Source organism: Mangifera indica, chromosome 3, assembly GCF_011075055.1.
Source record: "Mangifera indica cultivar Alphonso chromosome 3, CATAS_Mindica_2.1, whole genome shotgun sequence".
In the NCBI taxonomy this organism is placed as follows: Eukaryota; Viridiplantae; Streptophyta; class Magnoliopsida; order Sapindales; family Anacardiaceae; genus Mangifera; species Mangifera indica.
This window is the reverse complement of record NC_058139.1, coordinates 5,211,591-5,227,360: the sequence shown is the minus strand read 5'-3', so window position 1 is coordinate 5,227,360 and position 15,770 is coordinate 5,211,591. Positions and strand designations below refer to the sequence as shown.

At 31.9% G+C, this 15,770-nt stretch overlaps 2 protein-coding genes across 2 annotated transcripts; one reads left to right on the top strand and one right to left on the bottom strand.

The window, feature by feature from the left end:
- The first annotated feature begins 1,515 nt into the window (after positions 1–1,515).
- Positions 1,516–3,018, top strand: LOC123211132 (transcription repressor OFP2-like). The gene has a single exon (XM_044629672.1). The coding sequence runs from the start codon at positions 1,817–1,819 to the stop codon at positions 2,843–2,845; it is 1,029 nt and encodes a 342-aa protein (XP_044485607.1). The 5' UTR covers positions 1,516–1,816; the 3' UTR covers positions 2,846–3,018.
- Positions 3,019–4,831: 1,813 nt separating this feature from the next.
- Positions 4,832–8,925, bottom strand: LOC123211785 (probable serine/threonine-protein kinase WNK4). The gene is made up of 7 exons (XM_044630680.1): positions 8,274–8,925; positions 6,972–7,237; positions 6,650–6,873; positions 6,412–6,569; positions 6,022–6,328; positions 5,578–5,895; positions 4,832–5,462 (listed from the first exon to the last, which is right to left on the bottom strand). Exons 1-7 carry the CDS (start codon positions 8,349–8,351, stop codon positions 5,008–5,010), a joined length of 1,806 nt encoding a protein of 601 aa, XP_044486615.1. The 5' UTR covers positions 8,352–8,925; the 3' UTR covers positions 4,832–5,007.
- Between the last annotated feature and the right edge of the window lie 6,845 nt (positions 8,926–15,770).

Below are 15,770 nucleotides of genomic sequence, written 5' to 3'. Positions count from 1 at the left end.
AAATTAATTTATTAAAATTACACTGGAGTCTTTTTCACTCGTTTGTTTTTAGCTCTTCTATCATTGGACTCTTTGTTGATGATAATCGAACGTTGAGTCTCAGTTGATAATGTAGATTTCTAATTCTTAACCTGTTTGATTTATAAAGGAAAAAGGGCTGTAATAATGCAGACATTACTTGCTAAATCCGTTGATAAGTCTTTTGATGTAACACATTCATAGTTTCACTACCACATTTACTTTAATTAGAATAGTCCAATCAACATGTCACATATATTGCCCATTATATCTGAACTAATATTATTGTAGATTATAGTTAACATCGCCTAAAGTTCCAATAATAATTTGACATTAGTCTATGAACTTATAATATTTTCACATAAATTTGACATTTTGTTATCAATTCTCTAGAAGATCATTCATGTGTCTTCCACACTATGTAGGTTGAATCAATGCATTTCCCACCCAAGGTTAGATTGAAAAAATGTTTTCTTTTCATCTGTTTATAAAATTAACTATTAGTTTTAACAATAAAAAAACTATTTCTGTTAATTTATGAATATTATAGTAAGATTTATATTTCTCATACATTTAATCTCCTCACAACTAAACCCAAATTACAAAGTTGTAGTTTGGGTCTTCTCCTGTAGATAAATTTTTGTATACAAAATAATTATTTTACTAAAGATTAAAATATACTAGATATTTTAGAAAAAAATAAAATAGTAACAACGTTTAGGTTTATACTATTTTGATTACTTAAAATAAGGGGATGTTACTGTTAAAACATATAATATAAGTTAATAATTGAAAATTTTTCTAATTGGACATGAACTCCCAACTCACTCCATTGTCGTTTTATCTTCTTTATTTAACGTCGTTGCATGTTACAAATATATTACTAAGAAAATTATTTTAGTAAGTATGCTACCATAAATAAATTGATGAATTGATATAGATAATATCGCAACCAACCTAATAATTGTCTTGGAGAGCGGAGAAATGTTTCAACATTATACTGTTTAGTCGTTTCCATCTAACGAAAAAAGCAACTCTTCAAGCTATCAACTAACCTTATCTGGCAAAGAATAACATAAGAAACTTGGCAACGGCTTAATATTAATTGAATTGAAGGCTATAAGTAAGCATTTGGTGGGGACTCAACACCACACAAGCAAATGCTGGCCAAATGGAAATGAGCATTAAGAAATAGAGAAAAGGTCAAGAATTTCATGAAGCATAGAATTGTGAGAAAAACAAGCACCTAGAAGGCACATGGGGCTTCATTCTTACTTAAATCATCATCACCTTTTAAATGCTTTTCATAAATTAATGAATATTGAGGACCCAGGTGAGGTGTTGACAATTCTCCAAATATAAATCAAAAAAATATAAATTCCTACTTCAGAAGTTTTTTTAATATATATACATATATATATATATATACACACGCTTATATATGGGTGGCAGGCACTAGAGAAATTACCATGCTTGGAAAAATGTTGATTATGTTTATAATGTTATGATTTTTTTTATTTTTAAAAAAGAAGTGATTTGATGGACACTAATTCTTGAATACCTTTGCTTTGCTTTCATGCTTTAGCTTTTCCACCTGGCCCCATCTTTACTCTTAACAATTCTGTTGTAACACAAACTTTCATCTCTGTTCATCTTCAATCTTCCCCTGCAAAAGTCTGAAGCAACTTCTTTTCTTTTCAGCCATTAAATAACCAGAAACACAAGCCCACTTAACTCATAGATAATGAGAAGAGTGCTGTCCAAGTGACAGAGAATTGAAGTGAATTTCAATATCTTGATGGGTAAACACAGGTTTAGATTCTCAGATATGATCCCAAATGCCTGGTTTTACAAGCTCAAAGACATGAGCAAGACCAGAACTTCACATTTCTCTTCTCATCCTAATAACAAAAAAATCCTACCAAAATCAAATTCAACTTCACAAAATCCTCACATTTCCTTCCCAAGGTACTCTTATTACTTCACCACACAACCCATCAAACCAGAAAAATTATACAATTCTCCTGTCAAGTCCAAAGCCTCTGATACACATTTTCCTGATCCTTCCACCAAGAAATACACTAAAAGAAAAACAATTTACAAACCTTCTCCCAAACATTTCTCTTCCAATAATGTGTCAACTTATTGTGCCTCTCATTATTTTAAGTCTCCAGATGACTCCTGTATTTCTTCTGCTGAGAGCTCCAATGAAGCTAATTACTTCCCTGAAAATGATTCCGAGGACGACAGCTTTTGTCACTGTGAACTCACTTCTTCAACTACCGATATAATCATCGACCCCAATGAAAAAAAGTTTCTTTCCAGGAAAGTCAAGAAGCTTAATGGGTTCGACACCATTTCAGAAATGGAGCTTCCTCCAATATTAACAAAGCCACCAAATGCTAATCACCATTTTCCTGTGAAGATTGTGGAGGAAGAAAGTGTGAGGACTCAAAAGGAGCATAGAAACAAGGCTGCTGTTATCCGAAAGTTGTGGTCATCGAATTCTCCAGGGATGAAGCTAAGAGCAAAAGCGAATTCTCCAAGAATTGGAAGCAAGAAACTTCAAGCTGCTTGTTCAAGAAAGAGCATATCTAGACACATGGGGTATTCGGAGAGCTTTGTGGTGGTGAAATCGTCGGTTGATCCGCAAAGAGATTTTAAGGATTCAATGGTGGAAATGATTGTGGAGAATAATCTTCAAAATTCCAAGGACTTGGAGGATCTTCTTGCTTGCTATCTAACGCTGAATTCCAAGGAATATCAGGATGTCATTGTCAAGGCATTCGAGGAAATCTGGTTTGATATGACTAATCTTCGCTTGTAAATTAATTTATTAATTCGCAAATAATTTGTTATATAAATTTTAGATGTAAGCTTCTTCTTCTTCTTCTTCTCTCTGTTTTCTTATGTACTTTTTGGCTCAGGTAAGTTGAAGATATGCTAATAATATTGTTTAGAAGAGTTCATTGCAATTGCAGAGCCCTGCATTATTAAGGCAGTCTGCCGTGCTATTGGCTGGCCTTGTGAACCCGGTCAGCCCACAATACCTGTGACATAGCCTAGTGGGATGATCTTAACAAAAGAAGAGCTGATTTCATCGAAAAAAATAGCTTTTCTGTGTCAAAAGTTCCTCCTCCAACACCAAATTATTAATTTATGAGATATCACGAATGAGAACAACATAAAATTAGGGAGGTAATCTTGTGTAAGAGAGAGTAATGACGATAAAATAAAATATAAAAAATGTGATTTCACTAACTGCTTATGAGTCAAGTGATTTAACAGCGATAACAAGGTGTATGCTAGTATTGTTATGAATCACAAAACTGTTTGGTACCTTTCAATTATGTACAATTCTTAACTTCGTTCGAAGACAAGATATAGACAATGAGAAAAACTATATATTTATTTCAATTCTACTTCCATGGAAGGCAGAAAGGTTCGGATTAAAGCAAGAATTTTTTCCTGTGGCAATAGAAAACTTGATTGGTTATGTTGAAGAAAATTCAGGATGGATGAAACTTGTCAAGTCTCATTTTATTCGCTTTTCTAATGTGGGAATGTTCTATTTGCACTTTGGTTTAACCTGCATATAAGTGACGCAATTGATTATTAATCATGTAGCTAACTTGTCGCTTCCTCAGTTTCATTTATGTGAATTTGATTAAAGAGGGTTAAACTTTGAAGTATAATTAGAAAAACAAAAAAGTCACATTTAGTACGAATGATAAGTTGCAATATATGTAACCAGGAAACCTAAACTAAATGGAAAATTGGAAAAGTCTGCCATAATCTTCGGAAGTTCAAATTACCACGTTCCAACCGGATAAAAGAATAAATCCTAAAATAATAAATCTCAAACTAATAAAATCAAAACTAGAAGTTCATATTTTTAACTAAGATGAATTGGCATTGAACTTTATACAGCTAAAATTATAACATTGTTCATTGAAAGAACTATCATGTTTGTGAGATTTGATAATGGACTGGGTGCATAAAATGTTTCTGAAATCTCTCTGTAAAGTGGGAAATGACATGTTGGTTAAATTACAAAATCTGATACATCCAGCTAGCTCTTTTTAAGAAGCAATATTTGATCATCATGTAATATTCCAATTAATATCAAATAAATGATTAATCAAAACGGAGGACCACAACATCCTGCTTTGAAGCTTTCTAAACCTTACCCATCATTTAAACTTGCCAAGTCTCTTTTCATGTTAAAGATAACCCTTATGCCTTGTTACTTTCTCTCTGCAAATTTAATCTACTGACCCAACCTCTCTATTCCATCTCTTTCTCTTCTCCTGTGGAACTATTAACATTAAGTACAGTGACAACATCAAACTTTGTTGTGGGCTCACTTCTCAAAATTAAAGTAAGAACCATGGAAAATTCTAAGTGATTCTTTGTTGTCGGTAATAAGCAATTTGGAATTACGGCAATTAATTGAAGTTAGAAATGAAACAATAAATAGTGGGCAAAGTCTAATACGAATGTCCCGTTGGACCATACAACAAAAAAGATTCAAAGTCCAACATTATGATCTATCATGTATCAAAATAGAGTAGAGAGAAAAAAAAAGACATCTTTTAGAAAAGAAAGGAAGAACATCATAATTTAAATAGGATCCATCGGTACACAATTCAACTTTATGATGAGAAAAATCCCAACACTTGTTTATTTTATCAATTGTGCGAACTGAGAATCCCAGGCAGCATGCTACCGGCTAGCTACATTCCTTATAATGGTTGTTTAATTTATTTTTAATTTTGCCCTCTTAACCGAAAACTGGTGAAAAAGAGATCAATTAATGCATCATAGTCTTTGTATATAATCTTGTTTCATTAGGAAGTTATATTCAAACAACACACCACACAGACATCAATTCACTCCTAGTTGTACCTAAAACTACCCCTATAAACCCAAGATTAACTTACACAGGCTGAAACCTCTTTACATGACTTGTGGTCTTCAAACATTGCATTAGAAGTAAGATCCTGAATTCTTCTCCTTCTGCTTTGAAATCCTTTTTGACACCTTTTTATTGGACACCTCACAAGGTGCTTGGAACCCAATATTTTCCACAGCTCCAACAGTTTTAAATAACCTTCTCTTGTTCACTTCTTCGACTAAAGAGCGATGAAGCAACTGGCTACGAATGTCTACCAGAGAACTATTCCTTGTTAATCTTCGATTGTCGATGGGTACCCTTTTGGTTTTAGAAGAAGAAGCTCCATGAGAAAGTGAATCAATATCAACTTTACATTGTCTGTAGGGAACATTAATATTTTGATGAGGTCTTGAGAATGTGACCTGTTTATGGTCTGATCTAATGGGGCTCAAATGATGATGATGTTCATCTCCAGAATAATAATTCAAGTTGGAATGTGTTCCTGACTGTGAAGAACTTAGAGAGCTAGTATCATCAAATAAATCATCTGCAAACAACAAATAGTTTTTAATTAATTTTAAGATTTGTAATTTTTCTTGACAGCCTGACAAGAATAATAGGTATTCAAAATAGACAGAAACATGTAAAAGTATAAGGGATACCTTGGAGCCAATTGTAGCTATGTGCCATCAAGCCTGGAAATGAAACCTGAGATGATGAACAAGATGAGCAAGAGTATAAAAGATGCATAGGCTCATCATCTTCATGTTCTTTGTAATTAAATGTATGGTAAGCTTCTAAATGAGGCAAATCCCATTTCTTCCAATGTGGTATTAGAGCAGAAATCTCTCCATGAATCATTTCTGCTATTTCAGTTGGCTCCCAATCATTTATCTCCAGCTCCTTCACCATCTCCATTGCCACTCCCAATGGTGTATCATCTACAATGTCAAAGGGAAAATATATATTCCTTCCTGTACCTGCAAGATAACACAATTTGTCATTAGAGTAATGTTATAAACTCAAGTTTATGATGAAATCTAATGTTCTAAATCCTGAGTGACATGACACTAATCAATTATTATCATATAGATTTAGAGGCATACCATCTTTATCAGTAATTTGCACTTTAAGAATAAGGGTATCATCTTCAGGATTAAGTTTGCCTGTGATTGTCATATCAGTCCTTGGAGGATCAACACTCAACTGCAATTTCTCCATTTCCTTTTCATTCAAAAATGGCTTTGGAATTTGCCTTGTTTTTGACAGCAATTTAGTCTCATCAGAAACCAAAAAGGGGTCAAGCAATAGTTCTTTTGCAGACAATCTCTTTGAGACGGTAACCAAGCATTTCCCCATAAATCTCTGTGCTTCCAAGTCTTCAATTCTGTAAAATGCTTCAGGTAGTTTTCCCTGCGAAACAAATGAAGAAACAAATTTAGTTGTGTACTTTTTCACTATTAATACTTCATATTTGCATCAAAATTACTCTTTACCGAGGTAACTTTCTTGTAAATCTGTGCTGGATTGGTGCATTCAGTATAAGGATATTCGCATGTAAGCATCTCTAAAACACACATACCAAATGAGTAGACATCAACAAGTTCATTGTAATCCTCTTCATATAATTCTGGTGCCATGAACTCTGGGGTGCCTAACAGAATTAAACAGAACAAAATTGGACTAATTACTATCCATAACATGACATTGACATTCTGATTGAACAATAAATACCTATGACACTGTGAGCTGATTTTGATCCGCTAAGAATCGCTGCAAGTCCTAAATCACCAATCTTCACTTGTCCAAGATGACCGTTCACAAAAATATTGTCACATTTTAGGTCTCTATGAATTACTGGAGGGTCATGGCCATGCAGATATACAAGGCCTTGCAACACTTGGCGTGCCCAACTCTTAATTGCTCGAATGTCTATTCTGTTATATTTTTTCCTATATCTGCATCAAAACCATGAAATTTCAACCATTCAATCTAAAATCCAACACCCCATTTCATTAATTTGATGAGGATAATCTTCAAAAAGAAATATGATTACTCTCTCAGAGTTCCGGAAGTAAACATTTCAGTGATGAAGTTAAATGTCTTATGTTGTATATCGATCCAAGAGGTGTAGAATCGAATGATGGAGTCATGTTTAAGGGTACTGAGGAGGTGAACTTCAGAGTACAGACGCTGCAAATCATCCGGTGAACGCATCACCTCATTGAGCTTTACTTGGTTCCATGCCACCTCCACTCCTAAAACTTCATCAATTGCCTTGTACACTGTTTTCATAGCTCCTTTGCCAAGAACTTCATCAAACTGTTCAGGGAAAATTCAAAGTCTTTCATCTCATCACTCATTATCAATGAACACATCAATTAAACTTCTCCAAGTAAACGTAACAATTATCTTATTTAGTATGTTCAACAACTAGGATAAGATTGACTTTATATTAATACAATGAAGGGAATTTTTGAAAGTATCTTTAGAAGTTCCTGTATGTGAATACGAACTTTGTCTAATTCTGACAAAGTTCTAACATTATTGATCACCTAACAATTCTTATTGCTAATTTTATGCATAACTAACATTGAAACTTAATTATTTGGTGTGATTTTTATTCTATTTTGAAATTTTCTAGTAAAACAACCAATCACAATCAAGACAGTTTAGAAAAATAATTTATAACAAAGGACAAGCTGAGAGTGGCCATTGACAAGATGATAGTGATATCCAGTATGGCAAAGGAAAGTGATTTTCCCTCATAACAAAGACTTTTCACCAAGAGCATGTCTACCCAATGAAATTAAACATGATAAATATGAGATAAATAAGTCCACCTACCACTCTCTATGATTGTGATCAATACTTCAAACTGACATTGATTTTTATAATAAAATACTGTTCATACCTTGAAAGAACGTTAACCCGTTACTATGTTATGCTTAATTATTTATTATCTTATTCATATTAAATATTATCAGTGATTAATCATTGATAACAGTCAACAAAAGTATCATTAAAAATGGATAGCAAATCAGAAAAGTTGTTTCTATTTGCTACAGCAACTTCACAAATCTTAACAAATGAAGTTGATTTTCAATTGGAGGCCTAAACTAATCATTCAATTAAGTTGATCAGAAACCAGTAGACGATTCAATTAATCACAATTCAACTACATATTATTCTTATAACTCAGATTCATCAACCTCAGCACAAATATATACCTTCACAAGTTGAAGACTAAGCATTAAATGGTATCAAATCCAGAAGAGATGCATGCAAATATAACGTGTATAGACAGGTAATTAGATCAGTTAATTCATAAACTGATTAAACAATTAATTATACTTACTCGACCGTACCGACCAGTAGGATCGGTTTCAACATATCCAAACTCTGCCTTGTCTTCATCACCTTGCTTTCTGTACATCTTTTCTCTTGAAAACCTTTTTCCTTCCCCAGAAAAATTGGAGAACTCGGAAAAGAAACGTACGTAAAAATTCCTACTTAAGTTATATATATAAAATGTTTTTACAAGTACCTAAATGAAGGGAGGCTTATGAATAAGGAAGAGAGAAATTAAAATAATAATAATTTAAATCCGAGGCTTTCCCTATTGATTTTCATAAGAGAAGACACGAAAGAGGAGCCAGAAATGACTAGAGTAGTAAATCCGTAGAATGATCCATGCCTTCTCCAGATGCTGGCTTGTGAATAATTGGTGCTTATTGTTTGTTACTAACATTTTTGACAAGGTAATGAGTAAGGTGTATTTAAGTTAAGAGGGAAAGAAAAAGTTGGATAGTTTCGGAATCTAAATACTGAAGAGGGAGTTGTCATGATTGAACTTCAAGTATCTGTGGCCACCCTCTGTTTGTAGCATTTTTTGTGTTGATAGAGGCCCAAAACCAAAGATTTTAGTCAAGATTTAAAGCAAAAAGAGGTACAGTATAGGAGGAGAGAGAGAAAAGTTGGGAGAAGAATGGAATTTAAAGAAGAAAAGAAACTTTTAGGAAGATGGGTTCAAGCTGATATATATGAAGATTGATTTTAATTAAAACAATTGGAAATATACGGATGAAGTGGGACCCTAATAAAAGAGTTGGCAGGCATATAAGGTGGCAAATGACGTTTACGTTTTTGGTATTTTTGATAAGAGGTGGAATATTCTTGCTTGGTGTCTTAAGCTTGTCTATCATGGCCAAATTAACTGATTTAAGCTTCTGCAATTTCATCCGTCACTAATTTGTCTCGTCGAAATTTTGGGGTCTACCTAAGGTTGGTTGGGGGACACAAAACTCTTGATGATAGAGAGACTGTTCAATATATAGGACAGTCATGTAGTCAATACTGACACTAGCACTACGCTGTGAAAAAGTGGATTAAGTTTATCACCTACAAGATCGAGGGTTACCACGTACATGCCAGACTTTTATATGTTGGCAAAACCGTTGGTTAGCACATCAGAACCCAGGAGGAAATACATGGGTTGCTTATGAGTTTTGCTGAAGTTGGAGCTACTATATTGTGAGACTGAAAGGAAAGAATGGGCAGAAGGATGAGATTATAGTATCGTATGGTGCGGATGGATGCCCACAACTTCAGAATCTGCATCAATATTTCCAAACCGATGGTTCTCGTGCATAGGATTCTAAGAAGACGTTAACGCGATTTTTACTCAAGAATGTGTTTCTCAATCGGATTAGTTGAAGTCTTTTTTGTCAGGAGAAAATAAAAAAAAAAAACCACGAGGAGCATAACGACATTAAAAACATAAAAAATTGGAGTTTTGGAGGCTGTGAAATGGTCCAAATCCAATTTTGACCCGAATCATGATCGGTCAAGAGATCAGGGATGGCTAAATCAATGAGAACACTCCCACCATTTTTCCATTATATTACTCATTATTTTGAGTATGCATTTTAGTTTATACATATTTAATTTAAGTTGTCCCATACATCATTTAGATATTAATCAAAATAGACTAAATTTTAGTTTTTTTTATTTTATCCAAATGAAACAGGTATTTGAATACTAATTTAATATTTGATATCAATTTGACTGTTTATTTTGATTAAAGTTGAGTCATACCATACCACCCATAAAAATTAAAAAAACAAATATTTTCGGATACGGACAGGAAACGTGTAACATGCACCTTTTATTATTATTTTTTTAAAGTAATTTTATATGATTTTATATTGAATATATAATAGATACACTCTTATATATATCATCATATAATTGAACGTTATTTTATTATTAATTCAAAATCATTAAACACATATAATTGTATACTTATTTTTGTATTCAAAATAAGTATACATCATTTTATTTTTTAATAAAATTATATATACTTATTTTAAATACATATATATATATATACATACTTATATGTGTTATCATATAATTAAATGATATTCAATTCAAAATTATCTAATTATATAATAATATATGTTTTAATATATCCAAAATAAACAGACATAATATTATTGTTTAAAATATCATTTAAGCTATGATGTAATCTTGGAAAATTAATACTAAAAAAATTCTAACTAACGAATTATTCATTCATTGAATATTTGCACACACATTGCAATTATTGCTACATCCTATCATTATTCTAATAATTCAATTTCTTACTCTTATACACACATGTGAAAACATGCCTTTTTTTTTTTTTTTTTTGACAGTATTAGATTGGATAAATCAGTTTAGTCGATTGAATCATCAATTATTATTAAACTAATTAAATCACGTAGAAAATTATATTTAACTCAATCAATATATAAAAACTTAAACTTAGACTTTATGTATTATATTTGAATATATATACTATTAAATTAAATATATTTTAATGTTAAATAAATTAAATTATATATTTAATTATAAATTATATAAAATTTTAATATTATTTTTAAATAATTAATCAATTTAATTATCAATTAAACAATCCAATTATTAATTGGACTAGATCACTTTTTTTACATAGTCTAAAAACACTATTACATAGTCTAGAAGATGGAGATTAATTATTAGGAGGGTGATTAGTAGTGAATGAATTGGGCCGCCCACGGCCCACATGATGGTGATGGTACGTGCACAAGTGCACATAGCAAAACCTCAGTGTCTGAAATCAAGTAATGTATTGACAAAATAAAAAATCCAATCTTGTCTTTTCCTATTTCCTCTTGTATAATGTCATTTTCATTTCGAACACTTCCTCCACTAATTCAAATCTTATCCAAATTTACTAATTTCTTCAATATTATTATCTTATGACATAGACCCACCTACTGATTATATTATATGGTTGAGGATTTACTTTACATGCCGTGTGCGAATTTTATTTCTTATTGTATTTTTCATTTTCAACACAAATTATTATTCATTAGCAGCTTCACTACTCGTTATTATATCAAAATGGAATCTATTCATCAATCATGTGGGTTGATTAATTAGCACTTGTCCTATTAGTGGCTGGCTTGCTTGCTTTTGCCCATAAAGCAATAAAATATTACTCAGTGACATTTGAATGAAGCAAATGCATGTACCCCAAGTCTTCTAATTGAACACAGTTTTCCACAAGCATATATACCATTTCTATAAAGTTATATGCATTTGCTTTTATAATATAATTTAAATAGATAAATAATATATCATTATATGATTAGATAATTTTAAATATAAGATAAAATTATATTCTATTGTATAATAATACATTTTTTATATACTCAAAATATATAAAAAAGAGTATGTATATATAATATTGTTGATATGAGATACCCAAGTTTAATACCATATAAAAGGGACCATTCTTTTTAATAGCAAGTATTTGAGTGCCTAGGATATGTGATTTTGATCTATTTCCTTTTACAATGTAGATTGAATGAAACAAAAAAGATTGCCACCAATACTTTTTGTAAAAAGATATTCAAAGTAGGATGATATTCTATTCTAGCACTAGACAAGTGGTGCTAGATTCAAGTTTTTATTTGTAGAAGGGACCACTCCTAGGTTAAAAGAAAAAAGGAAAATAACAAATTTTATAAAGATACTAGAAATAACATTAATCGAGCGTGAAATCTCAAACATACTATGAATATGTTTGAGATAAAATAATATTCAATTATGCGATGATACATATAAGTGTATATTTATTTGTATATTCAAAATAGATATACGTAGTATTATTTAAATAATAATATAAAGGCAATATTCGTGTCTTCCATAGCCTCGACGTGCTAGTCTTCCCATAGTTCCGCCATGTCACCCCCACGCAGTTTCTCATACTGCTTTTATTTAGGTTCTGTGAAAGCTTTTATGGTGGGATGTTGCTGGTTCTTTAGTGCGTGGACTAGCTAGGGAAATGGTGATGATTTGGGTAAGAAGATTGATGGCGTGATATTGTTAATGATTTTGTGTGGTGATTTAGAGAAGGTGATGTCTTTGTGTGATTTGATTTAGGTGACAAGAGAAGGTGACATCTTTGGTGGTATTATTAGGGCTTTTTCTTTAACGTCCAGACTTTCTCTTCTTCTGGTTTTTCTTTCTTTTTTTCTTATTCTGATTTTAATTTGTTTTTAACTTTTCTCTAGTTGGTTTTTCTTTTTACTATTCATTTTTCTTAAGAACAATATTATATGTACTATTTTGAATACACAAATAGATACATATTTATATATATCATCACATGATTGTATATTACTTATTCTTTAATTTAAAATCACATAATCACACAATAACATATATATAAGTATATATCCATTTATATATTTAAAATAAATACGTATAATTTTATTATTTGACTTTTACTCTTTGTTTCAAAAAAAATATGTAAATAATCATACAAATTTTGGTCGTAACTCTTAGATAATATTAGTTCAATTTTAACAAATTTATTTGGTTTGTCGTGTCAAAACACATATAACAAGAAAATGATTGACCCACTCTTACACAAGTTGTTTAAGAGATAAAGTGGTCTCACCAATGAATATATGACATAACAAAACCAATGAACCTCAAACCAACTTTATTTGATGGTGAAATCAAGGTCACCTAAACCATTTTACCATGTGATAATATACACCATTAGTCTAATATAATGAATCCATCAATAGAGATGTATGGTCCAACCAATTTTATATTGAAATCATACTTGAATATTGTTGAATTCACTCATGGTTTAGATTGCTTCTAAATGAGGAAATTCACAACGTATATTAATAATACAAGTTGTATTGAATATTATCCCCTACATAAAAGACATTGATCCAAGAGGTATTTGTATATTAAAAAAAAAAAAATGATCCTTTTGAACCTTCCCATACTTTTGGATTATGTTGTCTCATACAAATATGCATACTTTTGAACAATTTTCTGTTTCATATATACAATTTTGCTTCTATCTTGTTAATTGCAGCCCCAAATTAGCGGAGGCAACTTCAAGGATGTCAAAAATCTCTGCCAACTGGGAATTACCATCCAGTGTTACAACAGCAGAAAGAGTAAATCAAAACAGAGATGACAGACCAAGACATACCTACCAGATTACCAGATTATAAACACGATACTGAGGCTAGATAATGAGAAAAGCTAATTTTAACTTAGGTAATATTGTATATATAAATAAATTATATAAACTAAGTTGATCGAATTTAAATAAGTGATTTTGAAATATGATAAAAAATAAATATTTGCATCACTTAATCATAAGTTATTATCTTAATTTATATATTTTATTTATATACATAATTTTATTTTTGGGCACGAAAACCAGTCATCCGAAACCACACATTTTCAAATATCAATGTCCACAAAAATTCAAGGGATCAGCAACTAATAGCCTAGTGAATTGAACTGAACTGGACTTCAACTAAATTTGGACATTAACCCGACTTTTAACTTTTCAATTGTTCAAAATCTTATTTAGGCTCGGATTTGAACACTCTATTGGCAGCCCCAAACCTTAGCAAATCTAATTATTTTCCCCTAATTTATTACTGTATAACTGTTGTCGCTGCTATCTTGCAAGCGGAGGGTTTTTTACTTGTTATCTTTTCTCCCTGGATGTCTATTTCATGTGTTGCTCCTAGTTGGCATTCGAATTTTTCTTTTTGCTTGCATTTGGGTTATGCCCCAAAGGTTTTTTGTAGCTTTGTACATACTGTTATCGTTGTTATCTTGTCATGTATCTTGCAAGTGTAAAAATAGTAAGACAAGATGACTTCAACTTGTTTTGCCGTTTTAGTTTTTTCTTTTTATACTTTTTTTTTTTTCATAATTTTTCTGTCACATTTGATCTCAAGCTTCTCAAAATCTAAATCAACCCTTTTGATTTTCTCGTAAGATTCTTTATCAAAATCTTGCTATGGTTTTGAATGTGGCTTTTACATCCACAAATAGTGCATTCCAACCCATTTGAATATTTGATTCCACACTCTTAAAGATTATTATGATTTTTAAAATCTAAAGAATTAATTCTCAACCACAAACAAATTTATATTCTCTTGATTCCTCATCGTCTTGTCCGGTTGTGCCACTTTCGATATTATCACATGCTTTTTAAAAAGTAGTTCATTCATTTGGCAGACAAAGCCAAAAGATTCTCTTTCTCTATTACACCCAGAGACCTTTTCTTCACAGTTCTTATTCTACTATCTCTATAAAATCTTTGATATTTCATTTCGTTTTTGGTTGTTTAAAGTCCAAACCCGGTTCATTAAGCCCAATTGACAGTCCTAGCAACTATTATGTGGTATACTGTATGTGTATCTACGCAATGAATGCCTGATAGTCTTGAAATATACAAAAAGATAAAAAAGACATCTCCCGAGCTATAGATGTTAGCAGCTAGGATTATGTTGAGTCTATTTATCTTGTACATTTTCACCATTGTTCGGAAGGACAGAGGAGGAAAATCATCTTCATTTTTCAGATGATATGATTGCTCTTGAACCCTGAAAACCCAAACTATAGAAAGACTAATGAAACCTCCAAGGAGATGAATAATAGATATAAACATTATGAATATTGAAAACCAGAAAACAAGCACACAATGAGAAATGTATAGTGTTTGCTATTGTGTAACAAATTTGTACCTGTCCTGACTACTTTTGATGGACAAGTTAGGACCCTCCGATTTAGGAACCTCTGAGACTTCTGGCAAGGCCACTTCTCTAAGCTGATGGCCATGTGAACCATATTCATGTCTCTCTAAAACAGATGGGTGTGGGTGGTAAGAATCTGAGAATTTGGCCTTCCCATTGCCAAGAACTGGAAACTGTTGTTGAGATTCTCCACACAAATTCATCTTTCTTGAGATTATCCTCATTTGAAAGATAATTCTGCAAATATATAAGCATAAGCACACAAGTATAGATGGCAGGTCTATGTGAACGTTTAAATAGAAAACAAGAATCCAGAAACGCAGTAATATATATACACCATATTAGGAAAGTAAGTGCCTGTTCCTTGGGCCTTCTTCTTTTCATCACTACTAAAAACAAAGTTCTTTGGCATAGAAGGATTCATGGGGTAAAATTGATGTCCCAAACCAGCATTTATCCTCATTTTGGAATAAAACTCAGGCTCCAACTGTAGAGATTGCCATACAGTTTCCTGACGATTCTTCTGCTGTGACCGATGTGACATGCAAGGACAGAGCAATAAAGCTGTTGACGAATTAGTAACACTTTCCATATTAGCAAGCTACTAAAGTAGCTAAAACTTAAATAGTGAAAAAAATAAGCTACTGAAGTAGCTGCTATAGTTTCCACCGAGATCTAACAAGCATTGTGAACTTTCAGAGCTCCCTAAAATACTAGCCTATTTTTACTCTGCAGGGGCA

What these genes read in the sequence shown, in the direction of transcription:
- LOC123211132 (XM_044629672.1), top strand. Translation starts at nt 1,817, where the DNA reads ATGGGTAAACACAGGTTTAGATTCTCAGATATGATCCCAAATGCCTGG.
- LOC123211785 (XM_044630680.1), bottom strand. Translation starts at nt 8,351, where the DNA reads ATGTACAGAAAGCAAGGTGATGAAGACAAGGCAGAGTTTGGATATGTT. An exon ending in CTACTGGTCGGTACGGTCGA is followed by an intron (nt 7,238 to 8,273) that starts GTAAGTATAATT and finishes TTCCCTGAACAG; the next exon opens with TTTGATGAAGTTCTTGGCAA. An exon ending in ATCAGCTCACAGTGTCATAG is followed by an intron (nt 6,570 to 6,649) that starts GTATTTATTGTT and finishes TAATTCTGTTAG; the next exon opens with GCACCCCAGAGTTCATGGCA.